Genomic DNA, 27,625 nt, shown 5'->3' with positions numbered 1-27,625 from the left:
GTACACTAGTTCCCAAAAGAATGGTTCTATAAGGGGCTAATTAACTGGAATGAAATAGTCACTTAATAGCAAAAAAAAAAACAACATTGTTTTTGTTTCAACAATTTTTTATCCGATTCTATAAAAATGAAAAGGAATGGTTACTTAATTTAGTAGATGGCGGAAATAAAGTCTTGGCACATAAATGTATCCAGCTACAAATACAAATAACAGGGACCTCGTTGCTATGATTGATTTTAAAAATGGAAGGATATATTGAACAGATTGTTTCTATAAAAGCAAAAGAATTGACATTGTGTTACCATATTAACGACGAGTCTTAATTAAGGAAAACGTTTCCTGGATATGATGGGAATTTAAAGTCTAAACTGAAAGTACATCTATAATGTTGAAAAGTTTATAGACATTTTAGCAAACATGTTTTTCTTATCATATATAATATAGTCAGAATGACTGTAAGAACTTTTGTATTTTGTTTGAAAGCACATCTGACATATCAGACACTGATCAGATTAAAAGTTATAAGACTTCAAAGAAAAAAAAAAGCTGATGAGATGAAATGAATATCTTAAAATCTCAATTTATGATGTGTCGAATTCAGGGGTATGAAAATGCAGCTTCATTGTCTGGAACAATGGAGAAGTACATGAAATTTTAAGAACCATCAGGAAAGCTATTTAATAGATGTGTATAACATTCACTTAATCTTTGTGGTCAACATTCTTTTTTAGAGAATGTTTCTTGCCTACAATGTTTTAGAACAATTGAAAGAATATTTCGTTCTTAAATTATAGCCACTAGAGGCGCAGCTTAAGATCTATGAACAGATGTCATTTATTTTAGTGTCTTCGCTTTATTTTACTTATTTTTGTGATTCAAAAAAAAAAAAAAGGAAGAAAATGTCAGGCGAGCAATTAAAAGATGCCGGTTCTGCTGTCAAATCTTGCGGTCTATAGGGAAGATGAGGTAGAGATCTTCTGTTTCTTTGGCCTACGGTTAAAGATGTTTTCATCTGGCCACCACAACGACCAACCGACTTTACTTTTCCAAAACTCAAATTACCCAATTAGAGTTGGGTGGACTCAGAAGGGACTAAATATTGCAAAATTAAAAATCCCAGCTTTCACCAGGAATCAAACCCGTGACCTCGGTTCGGAAGCAAGCGCTTTAGCACTCAGCCTCCCAGCATATATGTGCAGTAATCCTTTTGTAATGATACTAGAACCAATCATTTATGTAGCAGATAAATCAAAAAATCTTTATCTCAACAACCGAGGAAGTGCTGTAGATGTAAGTTTCAAAATTATTCACGTATGTAAAAGACGATACTTAAACAGATAGACCATGTTCGAGAAGACACTAACATTTGACAACATTTAAAAAGCCTTCAACTATTTCTTACTATCTGCGTATGTTTGGCGTCATGTGAAAAATGATTTGTTTTACGTCAATTAAAGTTAAGAAATGTTTAAGATGGCCTACAACTTTTATTGATAGTTTTCAAGTTTTAAATCCAGAAAAGGAAAAACGTTGTAATGTACTTATGGCCGCATTGTTGCAAATTGAACTCTAGATAAACTGTAATAAACAACGAAATTCTAAAATAGAATCGACACTCCTTTTATAATTATTTAACAATTAACCAATGTTGATAATTATAAAGTATATGTATTATGGCTTATCGACAAAAAAAGGGAATATGGGGGGTGACACGCCGAGCTGACTGCACTGGGTAGCACCTACGCTAGAGACGCCACTGGAGTTTACTACACATTTAACTTAAAGATGACTAGCTTAACATCATTAAATACTGTTATCTTTTCACTCTCGGCAGTATAGTGGGAAGCGTGGTCGAGAGGCTAAGTGCGCTTGAACTTGGCTTGGCTTGGTTCGGCACCCGACTCGGGCAGAGTTGTGTTTACTGAGCGCCTAAAGGCAGCACGGAAAACTAACTCCTAGATACCCCCTCCCCTCCACTGGTCCACAAATGAGATTGGACCAAAGCGCCCTGAGCATGCTATAAGCATGAAAGTAGCGCTATATAAAAGCTATAAATATATATAGAAAGTTTAAGACTTGAACTTCACACTCAGACATTATGAATCTTTTTTTTTACATACACATGTAGTAGCGTCGTCTATTAGACACTCAAGTAGCACAACTGAAACGATACGTTGACCTGACATTTGTGCTCACAACCGAAAAAAAAGCAACGTATAAAAATTCTTTGAGAAAAAAACAATGCATGTCTAAAAGGAATAACTCTACATTTACAACTATATCTCTCTATAATGTATATATACTTCCATTGTCCGATATCAAACAAAATAATTATTACCTAAATAAATAATATTTTTTTTATTGACTTATGTTTTGTAAGGTACAATAAACAATACACAATGATAGTAACGTGATTCGAAAATTGTCAAAGGGAACAAAACGTTACATATTTAGCCATACCTATTTATAATAAATGATTAACTTAACTTATTGGTATATGAGAAATAATGTACAAATCTCTACTACAAAACAGACAGAAAGAGTTACGATAAGATTTGTAACAAATTATAACCAAAATCCAATTCTTACTTTTTTTTTGTTTTATGTCAATTTTGTGTATAAAAATGCTGATTCTCTTCGGTTGAAGGTTGAGATATTCATTTAAATGTGTCACCAGCAAAGAATTGAGAATATCGAATTAACATTGATAGTCATCAGTCAGGTCAAGCGTCGCATGTTGAGAAATTTCCCCATATAATTGGTCAGACGGTGCAGGCTGAGAAGAATGATCATCTTCTACGCCGGAAGTACTTAGATGAACTGTCTCATCATCTGCTTTGTCATTCACCAATTGCTGAGATGGACCAGACTCTTCTAGCAGAGAAGGCTGGTTGGCATTGATTGAAGTCATAATAGAATACGGTAGATGGTCAGATGTAGAAGGCTGTGAAGAAAGATCTGCTACTCCCAAACTACCTTGCTGAAACATCTCAGCTCTACGCTGCATGATTCTGTCTATCGGAAATGAATAGACCTCATTGAGTACTTCAAAACACGAAACGTCTTCTACTTGATGGACAGAACGTTCAATAGTGTCAATAATCTCATCATATATATGAGACTCAGTGCTTCCATTCACATTGTATACAGTGTCAACTCTCACACATAATCGTTTCAATTTTTTTCTACAACAGATAAGTAGGAAAATGACAATTAGCACAAAAGCTGCTCCCAATGTTGTGCCCAAAATTAAAGGCAAATTATTGTTCTTAGAGCTTTCATTCTCTGTTATTGGGGGCTCTGCGAAGAGACCATTCAATGATTCTGACCACTGAACGGCAGTTATGTTTTGAATAGTGTTAACAGAAACAGAGCCAAGGGCACAGCTTGAACCCATGGCTCTAAACAAGTATTGACAGGGTGGGAAGCTGTTCTCACAGGCGCCAATATTTTCAACTTTTCTGGATCTTGAACAATGAATGTTTTTGTTATCAAAGTCACAAAAGTATTTTTTGTCGTAAATATCATTTTGGTGATCCTCGGCATTCATTTCTGAAGTCATGACATTTGATAGATTTGCAATAGAACATACTGAACTGAGCACATTACAGAGACATTCATGAAATCTGAAAAACAAAACAAAACAACATTGTAAGTTAAGGTCAGGTCAATGCGATGATACAAATTAACGTAGGTTTTTTTGTTTTTTTTTTAAATATTTTTATTTATTTATTTTTCCTTTAAGTAAGTTGGTATAGTATTAATGTTTTTGTAACTGTATTGGCGGAGCAATAAAGTTAATATTGTGTGTAACCAACTGATACACGTAACACAAGCACACCATCAGTTGTTCGGCAGTCATCTATATCAATAGACAAGGAACAGTTCTAGTATGACAATTACACGCAAAATAATTCACAAATGGTCATGTGATCGTAAACCTTCATGAGAAACAGAATTTGTAAGGCAGTTAAGTTCAGACAGAGAGTAGATAAGGAATGTTAGTTGGCCATGAAATCAGTCTGGGTAAAGTAAGTCCTCCAGAGAAGCAGTAAGGGTTTAGGTTGAGATACGAGAGACAGTAAAGTTTAGTACAGTAGTAAGGATGATGTACAATGCAACATTCAAAGTCAGTTTATTGTGATGCACATAAGCGTAGCTTGGGGGGGGGGGAGTCTTGGGGTTCAAATGCCCACCCACGAAATGAGCCTCCCTCCCCCGCAGGATGGTGGAATTTCGTGAATGATTTTTTTTTCCTTCCTTTTGTTTATTTTAAACCATCACTTGTCCCAGCACAGCCAAGAGTAGTTTTGAGCTTAAAACCCACTTCCAGGGGATTTTGTTGCAAACACCTCCCCCCCTCTTCTATAAAACAGCCAAAAAATAATGCAAACGACTATCACCAAATTCTAAGAAGATAGCTATGGGTGATTTTGATTTTCAATTCCCCTCCAAATTTTCTTTACGATAAAACCCCCTCTTTCATATAAGACTAAAGCATACATCTTTCCCAGATCCTATGAGCGTAGCCAAGAGAGGTTTTGTTTAAAAACCTCCTCCAGAGAATTTGAAGCTAAAAACCAACTCCTCAATGTAAAAAAAAAAAGCAAATTACAAACTAAAAAACTCTATAAGCGTAGCCAAGGGGGGGGGTGAGGGTTGAGTTTAAACACTCTCAAGGGGAATTTCAGCTAATAACCACCTATTTAATATAAAAAAATAGTAAATAACACACTCAAAATTCTATTAGCGTAGCCAAGCGAGTTATTTATATGAAACCCCTCTAAGCCAAAGAGCTTTAAGTTTAAAACCCCACCAGATGGTTTTGAATTTAAAATCCTCGAACAGATACTTTTGGGTGTAGCCAGGGGGAAAGGGTTTTGGGTTCACCCCCCCCCCCACACCGAAATGAAATCCCCCCCCCCCAAAGGGAGGGGGTGGAACTTTATGACTGGTTTTTGTTTTGATTTTGTTTATTTTAGGTAAGATTTTAATGTTTAACCATTTGTCATAGCGCAGCCAAATGGTTTTGAGTTTATTATCCCCCTCAAGGGGGGGGGTTGATGTTAAAACCACTTCTATAAAACAAAACAATAAAAACGGCGATCATCGAATTCCATCAAGGGGGATTTTGAGTTAAAAACTCCTTCCGAACTTTTAAAACCCTGTCTTCATTATAAGATTAAAGCATACAACAGTCACCAGATACTCTGAGCTTAGCCAAGAGGGGTTTTGTGTAAAAAAAAACACCTTAAGAGTATTTTGAGTTTAAAACCCCATTCGACGGGGTTTGAAGCTTAAAACCACCTCTTCAATATAAAACTAAAGCAAACAAATTAAAGCAAACAAATGCCACAAAATTCTATGAGCGTTGTCAATAGTTTATGCCCGCTCCTGAGGGCTTTAAGTTTAAAACTTCTCCAGATGGTTTTACTTTAACCCCCCCCCCCCCTTTACAGATAGCTTTGAGGTTAAAAAAAAACCTCTTCAATATTATTCTAAAGTAAACTACACTCACCAAAGTTCATGAGCATAAATAAAACTTCCCTTTTCGATATAAAATCTAAAGCAAACGACAGTCACATAATTATATGGGATTCCACCCATTTATCTCGAATCACTCAACGACATGTGTACGCTAACATACGACTCAAAAATGAACGATACGAAGGAGTTAAACTTTCTCTATTAGACAATTTGTGCTCCGACGTCGTTCTTGCACCAAAATCTGTTTATTGCTTTCGATGGTTAGAAACCTACCTTGTGCCTTAGTACTCTCCAGCCAGCGAGGGTAGAGGCTCCTAGCCTATTTAGTAATCTGTCACCAAACTGTACCCCAGTGGCTACAAAGTATCGCAGATACTGATTTCCAGATAGAAAGTTTATAGAGAAGAAAATTCAGCAACTGATAAAGGATGAGATCATTAAGCCATACTAAAGGGACATGGTTTTCGACTCTGATCATTATGTTCATAACAATTCTGGTAGTCAAAAAGCATACAGGGAGAGAAGATCGTACGAGCTCGATTAGAGAGTAAGGAGAAATGTGAACTCCCTTGGAGAGAGCAAATGCATAGGTCTTGCAGATAGGTCTTGCAGATAGGTCTTGCAGATAGGTCTTGCAGATAGCCAGTAAAACGTAACGCTATACGACCATATTCTGTACTTTATTATACAAAAAGAAGTTTCTATTAATTTATCCTCATCATTGGAATCTACAACAATAATTACGTCTACAAAAAAAAAAAAACAAGGTTACAAAGACAGTTTGTGTGGTAACACAAACTCAAAATCGGCCCCCGAAGTGGTCCATCCAGGCAGGCTTCAATATTTTCAGAAAGAACATCAGAATGAAATTATATCAAAGACAAATGAGAGATAAGAATGGAGAAACAAGGTTGACAGATCTTGTGTAGTGCCTCAACGGTCCCGCAGATCAAATAATAGGTGCAAGTGAATGCAAAGTTAGATGTGAACCTGGCCTAACTAGTTCCCCTTTTAGACCTTGAGGTCTGTAGGGCAGATGATGTAAAGTTCATCTGTTTTTGTGGCCTACAGTTAACGAGGGTGTCATGGAGCCAGCACAACGACCAACCACCTTTACTTTTCCCCAACTAATGTCAGGTACCCATTAGAGCTTGGTGGACTCACTGGCGCCTAAGGATTCCGAAGTTGAAAATCCCAGTCTTCACCAGGATTCGAGCCCCGAACCCCCGGTTCGGAAGCCAAGTGCTTTACGCTCTGCTACCGCGCCTCCCTTCGCCTAACTGAAGTGTTTTAATTGATGTAATTGTTTTGAAAAGGCTCGACCTCTGATATGAATCCTCAAAAAAGAAAATAATAATTCCCGTCGTTTACGAAAAAATATGTCCGAGAAAATGCAGTTTACAAGATTGCTATTCGTTTTAAATTACGTCTGACTTTTTATAATGCATACTAAATAGCTTTTTCTCTTTAAAAAACTGCTTGCATAAGTGGTTTAAAAAATTAGATTTTTCGCTTTCAGAAAAAAAAAATAGCCGTTGCTTCAGAACTTTGAATGGTCCAAAATATTGTGATGTCGGATTTTCACTATATTTTCTAGTTTACGAGATCTAAACGGGACAGACGGACAGACATTTCACACAAAACTAATAGCGTCTTTTCCACTTTCGGGGGCCGCTAAAAATTTACTTATAACAAATCTGATTATAGATTATACTTCAGTGAACAGAAGATGAGTCAAACTGTCATAAAAGAGTTCGGTAATAGGTAATAGTTAGGTAATAAAAAATAAGAATAAAATAATTCTTATAAAAAAAGACGATTTTCCGAGGCCAGAGTTTCTCAGCCACTGCGGTACGCAAACCTCCTAGCGGTACGTGACGTTTTGGCGCAGCCGTTTTGGTTTGAGATATAATTTGACGATGATTTAATAACTGCGGAGCTTTTATAACAATGTTTTTTCACTCTCTATATAATATTGTAACTATTCTATTGTATGAATTCTAACACAACCCAGCTAATTGTTTTGTTTGTTTGTTGTTGTTGTTTGTTGTTTTGTTTCCTTATTTTATAAAGGTTTTGCTTATTTTATGAATATCAGATTCCTGAATGGTTCTGACATGCTCCACCTATCCCCTTAAATTATATTTAGTGTTGCTATTTAATGTTTGTAAAATGTTTGTTTGTAAAATGTTTTACATGTTTCGGATGTTCCTTCAGAGTTGAAGATAGTTTACTTCCTAGTCCAAACCTCCCGCAGGACGACGGGGGATGGGAGCGGGCAGGGTTTGATAAATTTAAACGACAGTCTAGCTCATTGGCAGCCATCTGTAGTGTGAATACTACTCTTGTTTTCTCCTGGACTATCCGTAGAGAGTGATCTTTCCTTTACTTCTCGTCCAAACTTTTGAGGGAAGAAGAGAATTATATATATATAGATTTTATATAAAGAAATAATATAATAAACGAAAATAATGTCACGAAAACATTTCGCGCCAAAACGACTGCGCCAAATCGTCCTGCTTCGACTCCTTTTGTGCCGACAAAGTTTGTTCAAAAACATTATTTATAAACCCTATTTGAGTATTAGTCAATTAAAAATGATATTATTATCAATTATTAATCTTCCAAATGGCGTACGATAGTTCAGTAAACACATTTTTAGCACACAATTAGTCAAGCCATAGAACATCTACCTGAACATATATACGATATTTCAATCAAGCCCGTTACAAACATGGTGAAATGCCTAGAATGTATCTCACAATCTAGAATCAACCTATCCCAAATTTTACTATGACTTTGACGTGCTTTTTTTTTCCTAAGAGAAGTGACCAAACTTTGACAAATTTCGGGAACTTATAATAGAGGAAAAAGCTTGATCTCAATGTTCACAGACGTATTTAGCTTGATAAGGCTGGTGGCCAAACGTATTTTACTTTTGAGTTGGGAAGGAGGGTTGAAAAGGGGGGGGGGGGAGTTACTATATAAGAAACACTGTTTAGGGTTTGCACTCTTCTTACTTTAAAAGTTCTAATCTTGATGTTGAATGTGAGAAAAAGTGATATATATTTTTTAAATATTTAAAAAAATGTTACAAAATTTGATCTTTTTTTGTTACAGAAATTAATGCTTAATTTGAACATCAATTATATAACAATTAAAGACGATACTATAATTTTTATTTAAATTATTGAACGCAGGTATGTAATTTCATATCAGGGCAATATCATCATACTAGTGTGATTTGATATCAGGGCAATATTATCATACTAGTGTAATTTGACATCAGGGCAGTATCATCATACTAGTGTGATCTAATATCAGGGCAGTATCATCATACTAGTGTGATTTGACATCAGGGCAGTATCATCATACTAGTGTAATCTGATATTAGGGCAGTATCATCATACTAGTGTAATCTGATATCAAAGCAGTATCATCATACTAGTGTGATCTGACATCAGGGCAGTATCATCATACTAGTGTGATCTGACATCAGGTCAGTGTCATCATACTAGTGTAATCTGACATCAGGGCAGTGTCATCATACTAGTGTAGTCTGACATCAGGGCAGTATCATCATACTATTGTAATTTGACACCAGGGCAGTATCATTATACTAGTGTGATCTAGGGGCGGACTGGCTATATGGGCCGGTCTGGTCATGACCAGAGAATTTTTTCAATTAAGACAACAACAAAAAAAAGGTGACAGCAACAAGAAAAAGATGCACGAACAAGTTTGTTTTTTTTGGACAAGTAATTTTGTTTGCAATTCAACAAGAATATCAAAATCTTTACACTATACAAACTGTACTTATCATTTGCAAAACGTTAGACCGTATTTTTTATTATGTACAAACGGCATGTGTTTGGCGGATCATTTTGTGAAGTGTCCCCTTGTTGCATGCTCATAATATATTAATGCAGCTCCGGAATTACGGCAATATTATAGCCTACTTCAACCAAGGGCCTTACCCACGGGCGCCCTCAGGATTTTTTAAAGGGGGTTGCACGTTGCGACCTATGGCTTTAGTCGTAGCTTTAACTTTCTTAACACTTTCTAGTTACGCAAATTATTATAGAAAAGAACTAGTGCGACCTCCTTTTTTTTTTAACTATATGATATTAAGAGCACTGTAAATACCTGTTTCATGGAATAAAAAAACAACAACTAAAGAAGCAAACAAACTATTGACTGTACACGTTGTTATTTCTATCCGTGCGCCCCCCCCCCTTTCCAGTGCTTTCCTATACGGTCAAAAAGAAAAAAAAACTGTAAACGTTGACTGTGGCTCTCGAAACTGTCAATAACTACTAAAGAATTGCTTCTCGTCGTGATGGACAAGCTGGCGATAAAAACTTATCGTGCACAGTGCTGAGAATCTTCTTCACGTTTCAGCTCTTGCAACGTTTTAGAAAATCTAACAAAAAATCCAGTTCTGGAGCCCCGAGGCTCACATATAACAGCTCTCCATCCACCTGACACCCAATTGCGATGGCTTTCCATCCCTTTGGATCTGGTCAGTATGGAAGAGTGGTGATTGTTGACGTATGGAAAATCCAGCATTCGCAAATTTATCACCCAAACTTTCCCCTAGCAATGGAGAGATCACTCCTTCTCAATTTGCAAAGGGAAAAGATCTTCTCTCGAAAAATGTTAGACTCAGTGTCAAGTCTCAGTGTTAGACTCAGTGTCAAGTCTCAGTGTTAGACTCAGTGTCAGGTCTTAGTGTTAGACTCAGTGTCAAGTCTCAGTAATAGACTCATTGTCAAGTCTCAGTGTTAGACTTAGTGTCAAGCCTTAGTGTTAGACTCAGTGTCAAGTCTCAGTGTAAGACTCAGTGTCAAGTCCCAGTGTCAAGTCTCAGTGTTAGACTCAGTGTCAAGTCTCAGTGTAGGACTCAGTGTTAAGTCTCACTGTTAGACTCAGTGTTAGACTAGTGTTAGACTCAGTGTCAAGTCTCAGTGTTAGACTCAGTGTCAAGTCTCAGAGTTAGACTCAGTGTCAAGTCTCAGTGTTAGACTCAGTGACAAGTCTCAGTGACAAGTCTCAGTAATAGACTCAGTGTCAAGTTTCAGTGTTCGACTCAGTGTCAAGTCTCAGTAATAGACTCAAATTTAAGTCTCAGTAATAGACTCAGTGTCAAGTCTCAGTGTTAGACTCAGTGTCAAGTCTCAGTGTTAGACTTAGTGTCAAGTCTTAGTGTTAGACTCAGTGTCAAGTCTCAGTGTAAGACTCAGTTTCAAGTCCCAGTGTCAAGTCTCAGTGTTAGACTCCATTGTCAAGTCTCAGTGTCAGACTCAGTGTTAAGTCTCACTGTTAGACTCAGTGTTAGACTAGTGTTAGACTCAGTGTCAAGTCTCAGTGTTAGACTCAGTGTCAAGTCTCAGAGTTAGACTCAGTGTCAAGTCTCAGTGTTAGACTTAGTGACAAGTCTCAGTGACAAGTCTCAGTAATAGACTCAGTGTCAAGTTTTAGTGTTCGACTCAGTGTCAAGTTTCAGTAATAGACTCAGTGTCTAGTCTTAGTAATAGACTCAGTGTCAAGTCTCAGTGTTAGACTCAGTGTCAAGTCTCAGTGTTAGACTCATTGTCAAGTCTCAGTGTCAGACTCAGTGTTAAGTCTCAGTGTTAGACTCAGTGTTACACTTAGTGTTAGACTCAGTGTCAAGTCTCAGTAATAGACTCAGTGTGAAGTCTCAGTGTTAGACCCAGTGTCAAGTGTCAGTGTTAGACTCAGTGTCAAGTCTTAGTGTTAGACTCAGTGTCAAGTCTCAGTAATAGACTCAGTGTCAAGTCTCAGTGTCAGACTCAGTGTTAAGTCTCACTTTTAGACTCAGTGTTAGACTAGTGTTAGACTCAGTGTCAAGTCTCAGTGTTAGAGTCAGTGTCAAGTCTCAGTGTTAGACTCAGTGTCAGGTCTCAGTGTTAGACTCAGTGTTAGACTCAGTGTCAAGTCTCATTAATAGACTCAGTGTCAAGTCTAAGAGTTAGACTCAGTGTCAAGTCTCAGAGTTACACTCAGTGTCAAGTCTCAGTGTTAGACTCAGTGACAAGTCTCAGTGTCAAGTCTCAGTAATAGACGTAGTGTCAAGTTTTAGTGTTCGACTCAGTGTCAAGTCTCAGTAATAGACTCAGTGTGAAGTCTCAGTAATAGACTCAATGGCAAGTCTTAGTGTTAGACTCAGTGTCAAGTCTCAGTGTTAGACTCAGTGTCAAGTCTCAGTGTTAGAGTCAGTGTCAAGTCTCAGTGTTAGACTCAGTGTCAGGTCTCAGTGTTAGACTCAGTGTTAGACTCAGTGTCAAGTCTCATTAATAGACTCAGTGTCAAGTCTCAGTAATAGACTCAGTGTCTAGTCTTAGTAATAGACTCAGTGTCAAATCTAAGAGTTAGACTCAGTGTCAAGTCTCAGTGTTAGACTCAGTGTTATATCTCAGAGTTACACTTAGTGTCAAGTCTCAGTGTAAGACTCAGTGTCAAGTCTCAGTGTTAGACTCATTGTCAAGTCTCAGTGTCAGACTCAGTGTTAAGTCTCAGTGTTAGACTCAGTGTTACTCTTAGTGTTAGACTCAGTGTCAAGTCTCAGTAATAGACTCAGTGTAAAGTCTCAGTGTTAGACCCAGTGTGAAGTGTCAGTTTTAGACTCAGTGTCAAGTCTTAGTGTTAGACTCAGTGTCAAGTCTCAGTAATAGACTCAGTGTCAAGTCTCAGTTTTAGACTAAGTGTCAAGTCTCAGTAATAGACTCAGTGTCAAGTCTCAGTAATAGACTCAGTGTCTAGTATCAGTAATAGACTCAGTGTCAAGTCTCAGAGTTAAACTCAGTGTCAAGTCTCAGTAATAGACTCAGTGTCAAGTCTCAGTGTTAGACACAGTGTCAAGGCTCAGTAATAGACTTAGTGTCAAGTCTTAGTAATAGACTCAGTGTCAAGTCTCAGTGTTAGACACAGTGTCAAGGCTCAGTAATAGACTTAGTGTCAAGTCTTAGTAATAGACTCAGTGTCAAGTCTCAGTAAAAGACTTAGTGTTAAGTCTCAGTGCCAAGTCTCAGAGTTAAACTCAGTGTCAAGTCTCAGTGTTAGACTCAGTGGCAAGTCTCAGTAATAGACTTAGTGTCAAGTCTCAGTGTTCGACTCAGTGTCAAGTCTCAGTAACAGACTCAGCGTCAAGTCTCAGTGTTAGACTCAGTGTCAAGTCTCAGTGTCAGACTCAGTGTTAAGTCTCACTGTTAGACTCAGTGTTAGACTAGTGTTAGACTCAGTGTCAAGTCTCAGTGTTAGACTCAGTGTCAAGTCTCAGTGTTAGACTCAGTGTCAGGTCACAGTGTTAGACTCAGTGTTAGACTCAGTGTCAAGTCTCATTAAAAGACTCAGTGTCAAGTCTTAGTAATAGACTCAGTGTCTAGTCTTAGTAATAGACTCAGTGTCAAGTCTAAGAGTTAGACTCAGTGTCAAGTCTCAGAGTTACACTCAGTGTCAAGTCTCAGTGTTAGACTTAGTGACAAGTCTCAGTGACAAGTCTCAGTAATAGACGTAGTGTCAAGTTTTAGTGTTCGACTCAGTGTCAAATCTAAGAGTTAGACTCAGTGTCAAGTCTCAGTGTTAGACTCAGTGTTATATCTCAGAGTTACTCTCAGTGTCAAGTCTCAGTGTAGACTCAGTGTCAAGTCTTAGTGTTAGACTCAGTGTCAAGTCTCAGTAATAGACTCAGTGTCAAGTCTCAGTTTTAGACTAAGTGTCAAGTCTCAGTAATAGACTCAGTGTCAATTCTCAGTGTTAGACTTATTGTCAAGTCTCAGTGTCAGACTCAGTGTTAAGTCTCAGTGTTAGACGCAGTGTCAAGGCTCAGTAATAGACTTAGTAACAAGTCTTAGTAATAGACTCAGTGTCTAGTCTTAGTAATAGACTCAGTGTCAAGTCTAAGAGTTAGACTCAGTGTCAAGTCTCAGAGTTACACTCAGTGTCAAGTCTCAGTGTTAGACTCAGTGACAAGTCTCAGTGTTAGACTCAGTGTTACTCTTAGTGTTAGACTCAGTGTCAAGTCTCAGTAATAGACTCAGTGTAAAGTCTCAGTGTTAGACCCAGTGTGAAGTGTCAGTTTTAGACTCAGTGTCAAGTCTTAGTGTTAGACTCAGTGTCAAGTCTCAGTAATAGACTCAGTGTCAAGTCTCAGTTTTAGACTAAGTGTCAAGTCTCAGTAATAGACTCAGTGTCAAGTCTCAGTAATAGACTCAGTGTCTAGTATCAGTAATAGACTCAGTGTCAAGTCTCAGAGTTAAACTCAGTGTCAAGTCTCAGTAATAGACTCAGTGTCAAGTCTCAGTGTTAGACACAGTGTCAAGGCTCAGTAATAGACTTAGTGTCAAGTCTTAGTAATAGACTCAGTGTCAAGTCTCAGTGTTAGACACAGTGTCATGGCTCAGTAATAGACTTAGTGTCAAGTCTTAGTAATAGACTCAGTGTCAAGTCTCAGTAAAAGACTTAGTGTTAAGTCTCAGTGCCAAGTCTCAGAGTTAAACTCAGTGTCAAGTCTCAGTGTTAGACTCAGTGGCAAGTCTCAGTAATAGACTTAGTGTCAAGTCTCAGTGTTCGACTCAGTGTCAAGTCTCAGTAACAGACTCAGCGTCAAGTCTCAGTGTTAGACTCAGTGTCAAGTCTCAGTGTCAGACTCAGTGTTAAGTCTCACTGTTAGACTCAGTGTTAGACTAGTGTTAGACTCAGTGTCAAGTCTCAGTGTTAGACTCAGTGTCAAGTCTCAGTGTTAGACTCAGTGTCAGGTCACAGTGTTAGACTCAGTGTTAGACTCAGTGTCAAGTCTCATTAAAAGACTCAGTGTCAAGTCTTAGTAATAGACTCAGTGTCTAGTCTTAGTAATAGACTCAGTGTCAAGTCTAAGAGTTAGACTCAGTGTCAAGTCTCAGAGTTACACTCAGTGTCAAGTCTCAGTGTTAGACTTAGTGACAAGTCTCAGTGACAAGTCTCAGTAATAGACGTAGTGTCAAGTTTTAGTGTTCGACTCAGTGTCAAATCTAAGAGTTAGACTCAGTGTCAAGTCTCAGTGTTAGACTCAGTGTTATATCTCAGAGTTACTCTCAGTGTCAAGTCTCAGTGTAGACTCAGTGTCAAGTCTTAGTGTTAGACTCAGTGTCAAGTCTCAGTAATAGACTCAGTGTCAAGTCTCAGTTTTAGACTAAGTGTCAAGTCTCAGTAATAGACTCAGTGTCAATTCTCAGTGTTAGACTTATTGTCAAGTCTCAGTGTCAGACTCAGTGTTAAGTCTCAGTGTTAGACGCAGTGTCAAGGCTCAGTAATAGACTTAGTAACAAGTCTTAGTAATAGACTCAGTGTCAAGTCTCAGTAAAAGACTTAGTGTTAAGTCTCAGTGCCAAGTCTCAGAGTTAATATCAGTGTCAAATCTCAGTGTTAGACTCAGTGGCAAGTCTCAGTAATAGACTTATTGTCAAGTCTCAGTGTTCGACTCAGTGTCAAGTCTCAGTAACAGACTCAGCGTCAAGTCTCAGTGTTAGACTCAGTGTCAAGTCTCAGTGTCAGACTCAGTGTTAAGTCTCACTGTTAGACTCAGTGTTAGACTCAGTGTCAAGTCTCATTAATAGACTCAGTGTCAAGTCTCAGTAATAGACTCAGTGTCTAGTCTTAGTAATAGACTCAGTGTCAAGTCTAAGAGTTAGACTCAGTGTCAAGTCTCAGAGTTACACTCAGTGTCAAGTCTCAGTGTTAGACTCAGTGACAAGTCTCAGTGAGAAGTCTCAGTAATAGACTCAGTGTCAAGTTTTAGTGTTCGACTCAGTGTCAAATCTCAGTAATAGACTCAGTGTCAAGTCTCAGTAATAGACTCAATGGCAAGTCTAAGTGTTAGACTCAGTGTCAAGTCTCAGTGTTAGACTCAGTGTCAAGTCTCAGTGTTAGACACAGTGTCAAGGCTCAGTAATAGACTCAGTGTCAAGTCTTAGTAATAGACTCAGTGTCAGGTCTCAGTAATAGACTCAGTGTCAAGTCTTAGTAATAGACTCAGTGTCAAGTCTCAGTGTTATACACAGTGTCAAGGCTCAGTAATAGACTTAGTGTCAAGTCTTAGTAATAGACACAGTGTCAAGTCTCAGTAATAGAATTAGTGTTAAGTCTCAGTGTTAAATCTCAGATTTAAACTCAGTGTCAAGTCTCAGTGTTAGACTCAGTGACAAGTCTCAGTAATAGACTTAGTGTCAAGTCTCAGTGTTCGACTCAGTGTCAAGTCTCAGTAACAGACTCAGTGTCAAGTCTCAGTGTTAGACTCAGTGTCAAGACTCAGTGTTAGACTCATTGTCAAGTCTCAGTGTTAGACTTAGTGTCAAGCCTTAGTGTTAGACTCAGTGTCAAGTCTCAGTGTAAGACTCAGTGTCAAGTCTCAGTAATAGACTCAATGGCAAGTCTAAGTGTTAGACTCAGTGTCAAGTCTCAGTGTTAGACTCAGTGTCAAGTCTCAGTGTTAGACTCAGTGTCATGTCTCTGTGTTAGACTCAGTGTTAGACTCAGTGTCAAGTCTCAGTAATAGACTCAGTGTCAAGTCACAGTGTTAGACTCAGTGTCAAGTCCCAGTAATAGACTCAGTGTCAAGTCTCAGTGTAAGACTCAGTGTTACACTTAGTGTTAGACTCAGTGTCAAGTCTCAGTAATAGACTCAGTGTGAAGTCTCAGTGTTAGATCCAGTGTCAAGTGTCAGTGTTAGACTCAGTGTCAAGTCTCAGTGTTAGACTCAGTGTTAGACTCAGTGTCAAGTCTCATTAATAGACTCAGTGTCAAGTCTCAGTAATAGACTCAGTGTCAAGTCTCAGTGTTAGACTCAGTGTCAAATCTAAGAGTTAGACTCAGTGTCAAGTCTCAGTGTTAGACTCAGTGTTATATCTCAGAGTTACACTCAGTGTCAAGTCTCAGTGTAGACTCAGTGTCAAGTCTTAGTGTTAGACTCAGTGTTAAGTCTCAGTAATAGACTCAGTGTCTAGTCTCAGTAATAGACTCAGTGTCAAGTCTCAGAGTTAAACTCAGTGTCAAGTCTCAGTGTTAGACTCAGTGTCATGTCTCTGTGTTAGACTCAGTGTTAGACTCAGTGTCAAGTCTCAGTAATAGACTCAGTGTCAAGTCACAGTGTTAGACTCAGTATCAAGTCCCAGTAATAGACTCAGTGTCAAGTCTCAGTGTTAGACTCAGTGTCAAGTCTCAGTGTTAGAGTCAGTGTCAAGTCTCAATGTTAGACTTATTGTCAAGTCTCAGTGTTAGACTCAGTGTTAAGTCTTAGTGTTAGACACAGTGTCAATGCTCAGTAATAGACTTAGTGTCAATTCTCAGTGTTAGACTTATTGTCAAGTCTCAGTGTTAGACTCAGTGTTAAGTCTTAGTGTTAGACACAGTGTCAAGGCTCAGTAATAGACTTAGTGTCAAGTCTTAGTAATAGACTCAGTGTCAAGTCTCAGTGTTAGACACAGTGTCAAGGCTCAGTAATAGACTTAGTGTCAAGTCTTAGTAATAGACTCAGTGTCAAGTCTCAGTGTTAGACACAGTGTCAAGGCTCAGTAATAGACTTAGTGTCAAGTCTTAGTAATAGACTCAGTGTCAAGTCTCAGTAAAAGACTTAGTGTTAAGTCTCAGTGCCAAGTCTCAGAGTTAAACTCAGTGTCAAGTCTCAGTGTTAGACTCAGTGGCAAGTCTCAGTAATAGACTTAGTGTCAAGTCTCAGTGTTCGACTCAGTGTCAAGTCTCAGTAACAGACTCAGCGTCAAGTCTCAGTGTTAGACTCAGTGTCAAGTCTCAGTGTCAGACTCAGTGTTAAGTCTCACTGTTAGACTCAGTGTTAGACTAGTGTTAGACTCAGTGTCAAGTCTCAGTGTTAGACTCAGTGTCAAGTCTCAGTGTTAGACTCAGTGTCAGGTCACAGTGTTAGACTCAGTGTTAGTCTCAGTGTCAAGTCTCATTAAAAGACTCAGTGTCAAGTCTTAGTAATAGACTCAGTGTCTAGTCTTAGTAATAGACTCAGTGTCAAGTCTAAGAGTTAGACTCAGTGTCAAGTCTCAGAGTTACACTCAGTGTCAAGTCTCAGTGTTAGACTTAGTGACAAGTCTCAGTGACAAGTCTCAGTAATAGACGTAGTGTCAAGTTTTAGTGTTCGACTCAGTGTCAAATCTAAGAGTTAGACTCAGTGTCAAGTCTCAGTGTTAGACTCAGTGTTATATCTCAGAGTTACTCTCAGTGTCAAGTCTCAGTGTAGACTCAGTGTCAAGTCTTAGTGTTAGACTCAGTGTCAAGTCTCAGTAATAGACTCAGTGTCAAGTCTCAGTTTTAGACTAAGTGTCAAGTCTCAGTAATAGACTCAGTGTCAAGACTAAGAGTTAGACTCAGTGTCAAGTCTCAGAGTTACACTCAGTGTCAAGACTCAGTGTTAGACTCAGTGACAAGTCTCAGTGACAAGTCTCAGTAATAGACTCAGTGTCAAGTTTTAGTGTTCGACTCAGTGTCAAGTCTCAGTAATAGACTCAGTGTCAAGTCTCAGTAATAGACTCAGTGTCATGTCTCTGTGTTAGACTCAGTGTTAAGTCTCAGTGCCAAGTCTCAGAGTTAAACTCAGTGTCAAGTCTCAGTGTTAGACTCAGTGACAAGTCTCAGTAATAGACTTAGTGTCAAGTCTCAGTGTTCGACTCAATGTCAAGTCTCAGTAACAGACTCAGCGTCAAGTCTCAGTGTTAGACTCAGTGTCAAGTCTCAGTGTCAGACTCAGTGTTAAGTCTCACTGTTAGACTCAGTGTTAGACTAGTGTTAGACTCAGTGTCAAGTCTCAGTGTTAGAGTCAGTGTCAAGTCTCAGTGTTAGACTCAGTGTCAGGTCACAGTGTTAGACTCAGTGTTAGACTCAGTGTCAAGTCTCATTAATAGACTCAGTGTCAAGTCTTAGTAATAGACTCAGTGTCTAGTCTTAGTAATAGACTCAGTGTCAAGTCTAAGAGTTACACTCAGTGTCAAGTCTCAGTATTAGACTCAGTGACAAGTCTCAGTGACAAGTCTCAATAATAGACGTAGTGTCAAGTTTTAGTGTTCGACTCAGTGTCAAGTCTCAGTAATAGACTCAGTGTGAAGTCTCAGTAATAGACTCAATGGCAAGTCTTAGTGTTAGACTCAGTGTCAAGTCTCAGTGTTAGACTCAGTGTCAAGTCTCAGTGTTAGAGTCAGTGTCAAGTCTCAGTGTTAGACTCAGTGTCAGGTCTCAGTGTTAGACTCAGTGTTAGACTCAGTGTCAAGTCTCATTAATAGACTCAGTGTCAAGTCTCAGTAATAGACTCAGTGTCTAGTCTTAGTTATAGACTAACTGTCAAATCTAAGAGTTAGACTCAGTGTCAAGTCTCAGTGTTAGACTCAGTGTTATATCTCAGAGTTACACTTAGTGTCAAGTCTCAGTGTAAGACTCAGTGTCAAGTCTCAGTGTTAGACTCATTGTCAAGTCTCAGTGTCAGACTCAGTGTTAAGTCTCAGTGTTAGACTCAGTGTTACACTTAGTGTTAGACTCAGTGTCAAGTCTCAGTAATAGACTCAGTGTAAAGTCTCAGTGTTAGACCCAGTGTCAAGTGTCAGTGTTAGACTCAGTGTCAAGTCTTAGTGTTAGACTCAGTGTCAAGTCTCAGTAATAGACTCAGTGTCAAGTCTCAGTTTTAGACTAAGTGTCAAGTCTCAGTAATAGACTCAGTGTCAAGTCTCAGTAATAGACTCAGTGTCTAGTCTCAGTAATAGACTCAGTGTCAAGTCTCAGAGTTAAACTCAGTGTCAAGTCTCAGTAATAGACTCAGTGTCAAGTCACAGTGTTAGACTCAGTGTCAAGTCCCAGTAATAGACTCAGTGTCAAGTCTCAGTGTTAGACTCAGTATCAAGTCTCAGTGTTAGAGTCAGTGTCAAGTCTCAATGTTAGACTCAGTGTCAAGTCTCAGTGTCAAGTCTCAGTGTTAGATTCAGTGTCAATTCTCAGTAATAGACTCAGTGTCAATTCTCAGTGTTAGACTTATTGTCAAGTCTCAGTGTCAGACTCAGTGTTAAGTCTCAGTGTTAGACACAGTGTCAAGGCTCAGTAATAGACTTAGTGTCAAGTCTTAGTAATAGACTCAGTGTCAAGTCTAAGAGTTAGACTCAGTGTCAAGTCTCAGAGTTACACTCAGTGTCAAGTCTCAGTGTTAGACTCAGTAAAAAGTCTCAGTGACAAGTCTCAGTAATAGACGTAGTGTCAAGTTTTAGTGTTCGACTCAGTGTCAAGTCTCAGTAATAGACTCAGTGTGAAGTCTCAGTAATAGACTCAATGGCAAGTCTTAGTGTTAGACTCAGTGTCAAGTCTCAGTGTTAGACTCAGTGTCAAGTCTCAGTGTTAGAGTCAGTGTCAAGTCTCAGTGTTAGACTCAGTGTCAGGTCTCATTGTTAGACTCAGTGTTAGACTCAGTGTCAAGTCTCATTAATAGACTCAGTGTCAAGTCTCAGTAATAGACTCAGTGTCTAGTCTTAGTAATAGACTCAGTGTCAAATCTAAGAGTTAGACTCAGTGTCAAGTCTCAGTGTTGGACTCAGTGTTATATCTCAGAGTTACACTTAGTGTCAAGTCTCAGTGTAAGACTCAGTGTCAAGTCTCAGTGTTAGACTCATTGTCAAGTCTCAGTGTCAGACTCAGTGTTAAGTCTCAGTGTTAGACTCAGTGTTACACTTAGTTTTAGACTCAGTGTCAAGTCTCAGTAATAGACTCAGTGTAAAGTCTCAGTGTTAGACCCAGTGTCAAGTGTCAGTGTTAGACTCAGTGTCAAGTCTTAGTGTTAGACTCAGTGTCAAGTCTCAGTAATAGACTCAGTGTCAAGTCTCAGTTTTAGACTAAGTGTCAAGTCTCAGTAATAGACTAAGTGTCAAGTCTCAGTAATAGACTCAGTGTCTAGTCTCAGTAATAGACTCAGTGTCAAGTCTCAGAGTTAAACTCAGTGTCAAGTCTCAGTAATAGACTTAGTGTCAAGTCACAGTGTTAGACTCAGTGTCAAGTCCCAGTAATAGACTCAGTGTCAAGTCTCAGTGTTAGACTCAGTGTCAAGTCTCAGTGTTAGAGTCAGTGTCAAGTCTCAATGTTAGACTCAGTGTCAAGTCTCAGTGTCAAGTCTCAGTGTTAGATTCAGTGTCAATTCTCAGTAATATACTCAGTATCAATTCTCAGTGATAGATTTATTGTCAAGTCTCAGTGTCAGACTCAGTGTTAAGTCTCAGTGTTAGACACAGTGTCAAGGCTCAGTAATAGACTTAGTGTCAAGTCTTAGTAATAGACTCAGTGTCAAGTCTCAGTGTTAGACACAGTGTCAAGGCTCAGTAATAGACTTAGTGTCAAGTCTTAGTAATAGACTCAGTGTCAAGTCTCAGTAAAAGACTTAGTGTTAAGTCTCAGTGCCAAGTCTCAGAGTTAAACTCAGTGTCAAGTCTCAGTGTTAGACTCAGTGGCAAGTCTCAGTAATAGACTTAGTGTCAAGTCTCAGTGTTCGACTCAGTGTCAAGTCTCAGTAACAGACTCAGCGTCAAGTCTCAGTGTTAGACTCAGTGTCAAGTATCAGTGTCAGACTCAGTGTTAAGTCTCACTGTTAGACTCAGTGTTAGACTAGTGTTAGACTCAGTGTCAAGTGTCAGTGTTAGACTCAGTGTCAAGTCTCAGTGTTAGACTCAGTGTCAGGTCACAGTGTTAGACTCAGTGTTAGACTCAGTGTCAAGTCTCATTAATAGACTCAGTGTCAAGTCTTAGTAATAGACTCAGTGTCTAGTCTTAGTAATAGACTCAGTGTCAAGTCTCAGAGTTACACTCAGTGTCAAGTCTCAGTGTTAGACTCAGTGACAAGTCTCAGTGACAAGTCTCAGTAATAGACTCAGTGTCAAGTTTTAGTGTTCGACTCAGTGTCAAGTTTTAGTGTTCGACTCAGTGTCAAGTCTCAGTAATAGACTCAGTGTCAAGTCTCAGTAATAGACTCAGTGTCAAGTCTCAGTAATAGACTCAATGGCAAGTCTTAGTGTTAGACTTTGTGTCAAGTCTCAGTGTTAGACTCAGTGTCAAGTCTCAGTGTTAGAGTCAGTGTCAAGTCTCAGTGTTAGACTTAGTGTCAGGTCTCAGTGTTAGACTCAGTGTTAGACTCAGTGTCAAGTGTCATTAATAGACTCAGTGTCAAGTCTCAGTAATAGACTCAGTGTCTTGTCTTAGTAATAGACTTAGTGTCAAGTCTAAGAGTTAGACTCAGTGTCAAGTCTCAGAGTTACACTCAGTGTCATGTCTCAGTGTTAGACTCAGTGTTATATCTCAGAGTTACACTCAGTGTCAAGTCTCAGTGTAAGACTCAGTGTCAAGTCTCAGTGTTAGACTCATTGTCAAGTCTCAGTGTCAGACTCAGTGTTAAGTCTCAGTGTTAGACTCAGTGTTACACTTAGTGTTAGACTCAGTGTCAAGTCTCAGTATAGACTCAGTGTGAAGTCTCAGTGTTAGACTCAGTGTCAAGTGTCAGTGTTAGACTCAGTGTCAAGTCTTAGTGTTAGACTCAGTGTCAGGTCTCAGTAATAGACTCAGTGTCAAGTCTCAGTTTTAGACTAAGTGTGAAGTCTCAGTAATAGACTCAGTGTCTAGTCTCAGTAATAGACTTAGTGTCAAGTCTCAGAGTTAAACTCAGTTTCAAGTCTCAGTGTTAGACTCAGTGTCATGTCTCTGTGTTAGACTCAGTGTTAGACTCAGTGTCAAGTCTCAGTAATAGACTCAGTGTCAAGTCACAGTGTTAGACTCAGTGTCAAGTCCCAGTAATAGACTCAGTGTCAAGTCTCAGTGTTAGACTCAGTGTCAAGTCTCAGTGTTAGAGTCAGTGTCAAGTCTCAGTGTTAGACTCAGTGTCAAGTCTCAGTGTCAAGTCTCAGTGTTAGATTCAATGTCAATTCTCAGTAATAGACTCAGTGTCAATTCTCAGTGTTAGACTTATTGTCAAGTCTCAGTGTCAGACTCAGTGTTAAGTCTCAGTGTTAGACACAGTGTCAAGGCTCAGTAATAGACTTAGTGTCAAGTCTTAGTAATAGACTCAGTGTCAAGTCTCAGTGTTAGACACAGTGTCAAGGCTCAGTAATAGACTTAGTGTCAAGTCTAAGAGTTAGACTCAGTGTCAAGTCTCAGAGTTACACTCAGTGTCAAGTCTCAGTGTTAGACTCAGTGTTATATCTCAGAGTTACACTCAGTGTCAAGTCTCAGTGTAAGACTCAGTGTCAAGTCTCAGTGTTAGACTCATTGTCAAGTCTCAGTGTCAGACTCAGTGTTAAGTCTCAGTGTTAGACTCAGTGTTACACTTAGTGTTAGACTCAGTGTCAAGTCTCAGTAATAGACTCAGTGTGAAGTCTCAGTGTTAGACTCAGTGTCAAGTGTCAGTGTTAGACTCAGTGTCAAGTCTTAGTGTTAGACTCAGTGTCAGGTCTCAGTAATAGACTCAGTGTCAAGTCTTAGTAATAGACTCAGTGTCAAGTCTCAGTGTTAGACACAGTGTCAAGGCTCAGTAATAGACTTAGTGTCAAGTCTTAGTAATAGACTCAGTGTCAAGTCTCAGTAATAGACTTAGTGTTAAGTCTCAGTGCCAAGTCTCAGATTTAAACTCAGTGTCAAGTCTCAGTGTTAGACTCAGTGACAAGTCTCAGTAATAGACTTAGTGTCAAGTCTCAGTGTTCGACTCAGTGTTAAGTCTCAGTAACAGACTCAGTGTCAAGTCTCAGTGTTAGACTCAGTGTCAAGTCTCAGTGTTAGACTCATTGTCAAGTCTCAGTGTTAGACTTAGTGTCAAGCCTTAGTGTTAGACTCAGTGTCAAGTCTCAGTGTAAGACTCAGTGTCAAGTCCCAGTGTCAAGTCTCAGTGTTAGACTCAGTGTCAAGTCTCAGTGTCAGACTCAGTGTTAAGTCTCACTGTTAGACTCAGTGTTAGATTAGTGTTAGACTCAGTGTCAAGTCTCAGTGTTAGAGTCAGTGTCAAGTCTCAGTGTTAGACTCAGTGTCAGGTCTCAGTGTTAGACTCAGTGTTAGACTCAGTGTCAAGTCTCATTAATAGACTCAGTGTCAAGTCTCAGTAATAGTGTTAGACTCAGTGTCAAGTCTCAGTGTTAGACTCAGTGTCAAGTCTCAGAGTTTTAGTGTTAGACTCAGTGTCAAGTCTCAGAGTTAGACTCAGTGTCAAGTCTCAGTGTTAGACTCATTGACAAGTCTCAGTAATAGACTCAGTGTCAAGTTTCAATGTTCGACTCAGTGTCAAGTCTCAGTAATAGACTCAGTGTCAAGTCTTAGTAATAGACTCAGTGTCAAGTCTTAGTAATAGACTCAGTGTCAAGTCTTAGTGTTAGACTCAGTTTTCAATATTGAGATTTCAGTTTTAGTCTACAGGACTGAGGTCTTCATCTCAGTTTGTCTGTCTGACGATGCAGTTTTGTTTTCACGGGTCTGAGGTTCCAGATTACAGACTGTGGGTTGCTGTGTCCAGACCTGGTGATACAGTGTGAACTATGAACTTTTGATTAGTGGTCGTCGGTGAACAGTATCTGGGCAAGAGATTAGATCTACGTGTATTACCAGTTGTTGTCTTGAAAGTTTATGTGGACAATTCTACTGAGTATTATAGTTAAGGTAATTATGTTATTTGTATTATAATTACTTTTAAGTATTTAATGTGAACTGGATCATATTAGACTACATCATATTATATATCTACTGTTATTCATATCATTATTATCATTCATATATCAGTTTATTGTAAATATATCATTATATTAAATTCATAATTTTATTTAAATCATCATACACCTCGTTTATTAATTTATGTATAACAGCGTGTGTATGGTATGACTGTCGGGCTGAACTTGGGCCTAAAATATTACACGTTTTAACGTAATTACAATATAAAATACACATTTGTAATTCAAAATAACTGTAATATCTAGACACATTAATACATTATAATAATGCAGTAATTTCATACAACTAAGACCTGACATATACTTTATGCATGTTAATATTAATTTCAATGCAATTTTGCTACCGATTCGTGATCGAATTTTAGAAAAATCGATTTTAAAAATTCAGAAACATCACAGAGTTGTGTTCTTTGTAGCCCGAGTATTTTTGTTGGATTAAAGTTATTGTAGATATTTTAGTTAGGTAATACATTCTAGGGTTTTTTGTATTATATTATTATTTTTATTCAATAATTTTATGTATGCCTATATTTCTATATGATATTCATTAGAAATGTGGGGAGGGAGCGGCAATAAAGTACCTTGCCTCGGGCTCATGATTCGCCCACTAGGCCTCTGCTTGGAGCCTCGGAAGAGGCCAGCGCTCCTTCTTATGCTAGAGCAGCTGCCGTTTTATTTCATTTCACGCTGCAACACATATAAACCATTACTAAAAAAATAAATAAATGGTAGATTTCATTTGAAGCGCAGAGTACCACTTATATCAAATGTGACTTCCTCCAAAAGCCACACATGGCTTGGAGGCAGGTTTCCAAATCTTTGATTATTACAGCAGATGTTGCAACGGTTGTTACGGAATCGTTCTAAAGTGGGTTCTCAGACTTTGACTTTTGTTGTTATATTGGCATCGAAGCTACACGAAGCGAGGCCTGACAGTTGGTCAAGACTGATATCCAAATAGTTGATTTTAGGCCCAAACATGGCTCCAATGGGTTCACCAGTACTAATCCTTTAATAACTTAGTAATAGTGAGATATGGATAGGATTCTAATCTTTGTAGAGCCACTCGCTTATATATCGTTTAGCGATCATCTTAAACTCCATTAGTGTCAGTCCTTTCAGAGGGCTGGGCGTTGTCGTTCAAAGATTTTTCCTGAAAGAGGCGGCTGGAAATCTCATAATGTGGACACGCATTAGAGAACAAACAAAAAAAAAGTCTTTGCTGCAGACAGGCGCAGAAGATAAAAAAAAAAAAACAGACTCCCATTAAACAATGTTTTTGTCTGCATTATGTTTTTGCATAAAAACCAGGTCGCATATGGGTTTGTTTAGTCATCTGAAATTCTAAATATATAAAAAATATCTTAGCCAATGTCTTATATATACTTTTAGATAACTGCGATTTTTAAATGTATTTATTCATTTCATTTATTTTGACGCTATAAGAATAAGATATGGAATATATTATTAAATAAAAAATCTGTAATAATTACAAAATACAAGCTTTAAACGAAAAAAAATTGTTTTATGAAAGAAGATATTTATTAGAAAACTACTTACGCTTTTAACATTCTCTCCCCATTTATGTTGATCAAATCAGAATTCTTTTCATCATTTAATGTAAAATGAAGATTCCAGGCTTCTTTTTGTTTTTCATCGGCATCCATTTCCATTGATCACTCAACTAAATTTCACAAGATAACAAATATTTTTTTTATTTGTCTGTCTAACTCCTCACCATCATGCGATTTCAAGGTCATTGATTTGTTCTGATTTCCAAAAACAAAAACGTTGTCAAAATAAAGTTGTTGTATGTATAGAACATTACACATCATAGCATGTTTCGTCTTCAACATATCCATAAGGTAACTGCCTTTAATCCGGTATTGTAATTGTCACTTAAGACATTAAGATATCATGCGCCACTGAGAAAATCCTCGATAAGATGGTCTCAAAAAACCAAGTGTACTACCACAGCCATTGACAAGAGAGTTGGAGTGAGATTAAAGAAATAGAAACATATAAACAGTCTCTGTCCCTGCCAAACTCAAGCGTGTGTCACACTGATTCTAAAACCTTACACTAATATCCCTTTAAATTATTTGTCTAGTCTGGCTTCATGTGACAAAAACACTCACTCACACACACACACACACGTACAGGACAAATGCAATGGGCGCCATAACAAATAAAAAGTTTGGAACTAATGGCTTGAAGAATAACACAAGGAGTTAAAAAAAAGAAATTGAAACCTAATTTAACAGCCAGGTAAACTCGGCATATAAATGACAAGAGCAGGCAATTTCTTCGAGTGCGTTTGTTATTGTTGAATGTCTACAAAAGAACAAAGGTTTTGAAATAGACAGGAGAGGCTAAGTACAGGTAAAGGGGAATAAATAAACGAAAGGGAAACAAAAGAAAGGGAACAATGGAGCAGTCAGGACGTCATGAACTGGGCAATGACAGTTTTATTACTAGTACGAAAATAAGAGGGGGTGGGGGGGGATTTTTACGTACAGTGTAAATTATTTTGTCGTATTTTAGATGTTAAGGTTAAGGTCATGATGACCTAGTCGATGAACTTAAGGTAAAAAAAAAACGTATAGGTAAATACAGAAGATCTGGAGCTATAGATACAGCGTCGAATCTATGTGGGTGCAGTTAATTATTTCAAAAAGTTTCGATTCTTGTTCAAAGACTAAAGCTGCATTTTTTTCTTCTTCTTTTAAATGTGTTGTGATTACAAAGAGTCTTTTCTCAACTAAATACAACAGCTACAACAATAAAAACAAGCAATAGAAAAACATAAATACTTATAAAAATCAATGCTTATCTAAGGGAAAACATTGAATATTACTGCCATATACTGAAAATTGCTGGGTTTAGCTCCCTTTCTGCTATATAAAACAAAATTTAACAAATTAGTACTAAATAATTAACTTATTGTATTTGTTAATTTGTTGGAATGATACGTGTACCGTCATTAACTTATTAATACTTATGCAAAAGTTCAACTTGAACAAGAATGTAAAATGGGACAGACAACGTGTCAAAGTGTACTAAGGATATATAAACCATAGAGCAATCCATATCTTACATAAAGTAGCATTTATTCCCCTCATTTCGATATTACATAAAATAATGAAACTCTAAAAATTAATTAATTAATTGGTTTATTTTTTTTAATTGATTCCTGTCTTGTTAGGCTCATGAATAATTGTGCAAAGTTTTTACTTGATCCGAGCATGGGAAATGGGAGAAACAAAAAGGTGTTCAAACTTTTTACCACACAGACAGGAAGAGTGAGTTGATATAAGCTTTCTCAAAAGAGATCAAACAATGTTACAGTTGGCGTATTTTAAAATAAAATTATCTGATCAAGTAGTATAAGATTGTCTGTG

At 38.1% G+C, this 27,625-nt stretch overlaps 1 protein-coding gene across 1 annotated transcript; it reads right to left on the bottom strand.

The window, feature by feature from the left end:
• Nucleotides 1-2,651: 2,651 nt before the first annotated feature.
• Nucleotides 2,652-26,364, bottom strand: LOC129928337 (uncharacterized). The gene is made up of 2 exons (XM_056042333.1): nt 25,785-26,364; nt 2,652-3,626 (listed from the first exon to the last, which is right to left on the bottom strand). Exons 1-2 carry the CDS (start codon nt 25,895-25,897, stop codon nt 2,699-2,701), a joined length of 1,041 nt encoding a protein of 346 aa, XP_055898308.1. The 5' UTR covers nt 25,898-26,364; the 3' UTR covers nt 2,652-2,698.
• Between the last annotated feature and the right edge of the window lie 1,261 nt (nt 26,365-27,625).

This window comes from Biomphalaria glabrata, chromosome 9 (genome assembly GCF_947242115.1).
Source record: "Biomphalaria glabrata chromosome 9, xgBioGlab47.1, whole genome shotgun sequence".
Classification (NCBI taxonomy): domain Eukaryota; kingdom Metazoa; phylum Mollusca; class Gastropoda; family Planorbidae; genus Biomphalaria; species Biomphalaria glabrata.
Note: the sequence above shows the minus strand (reverse complement) of the source record. Positions and strands in the feature narration are given on the sequence as shown.

Excerpts from the sequence above, each read along its gene's own strand:
- LOC129928337 (XM_056042333.1), bottom strand. The coding sequence starts at position 25,897 with ATGGAAATGGATGCCGATGAAAAACAAAAAGAAGCCTGGAATCTTCAT. Across the intron at positions 3,627-25,784 it reads GGGGAGAGAATGTTAAAAGC|ATTTCATGAATGTCTCTGTA; the intron begins GTAAGTAGTTTT and ends TTTGTTTTTCAG.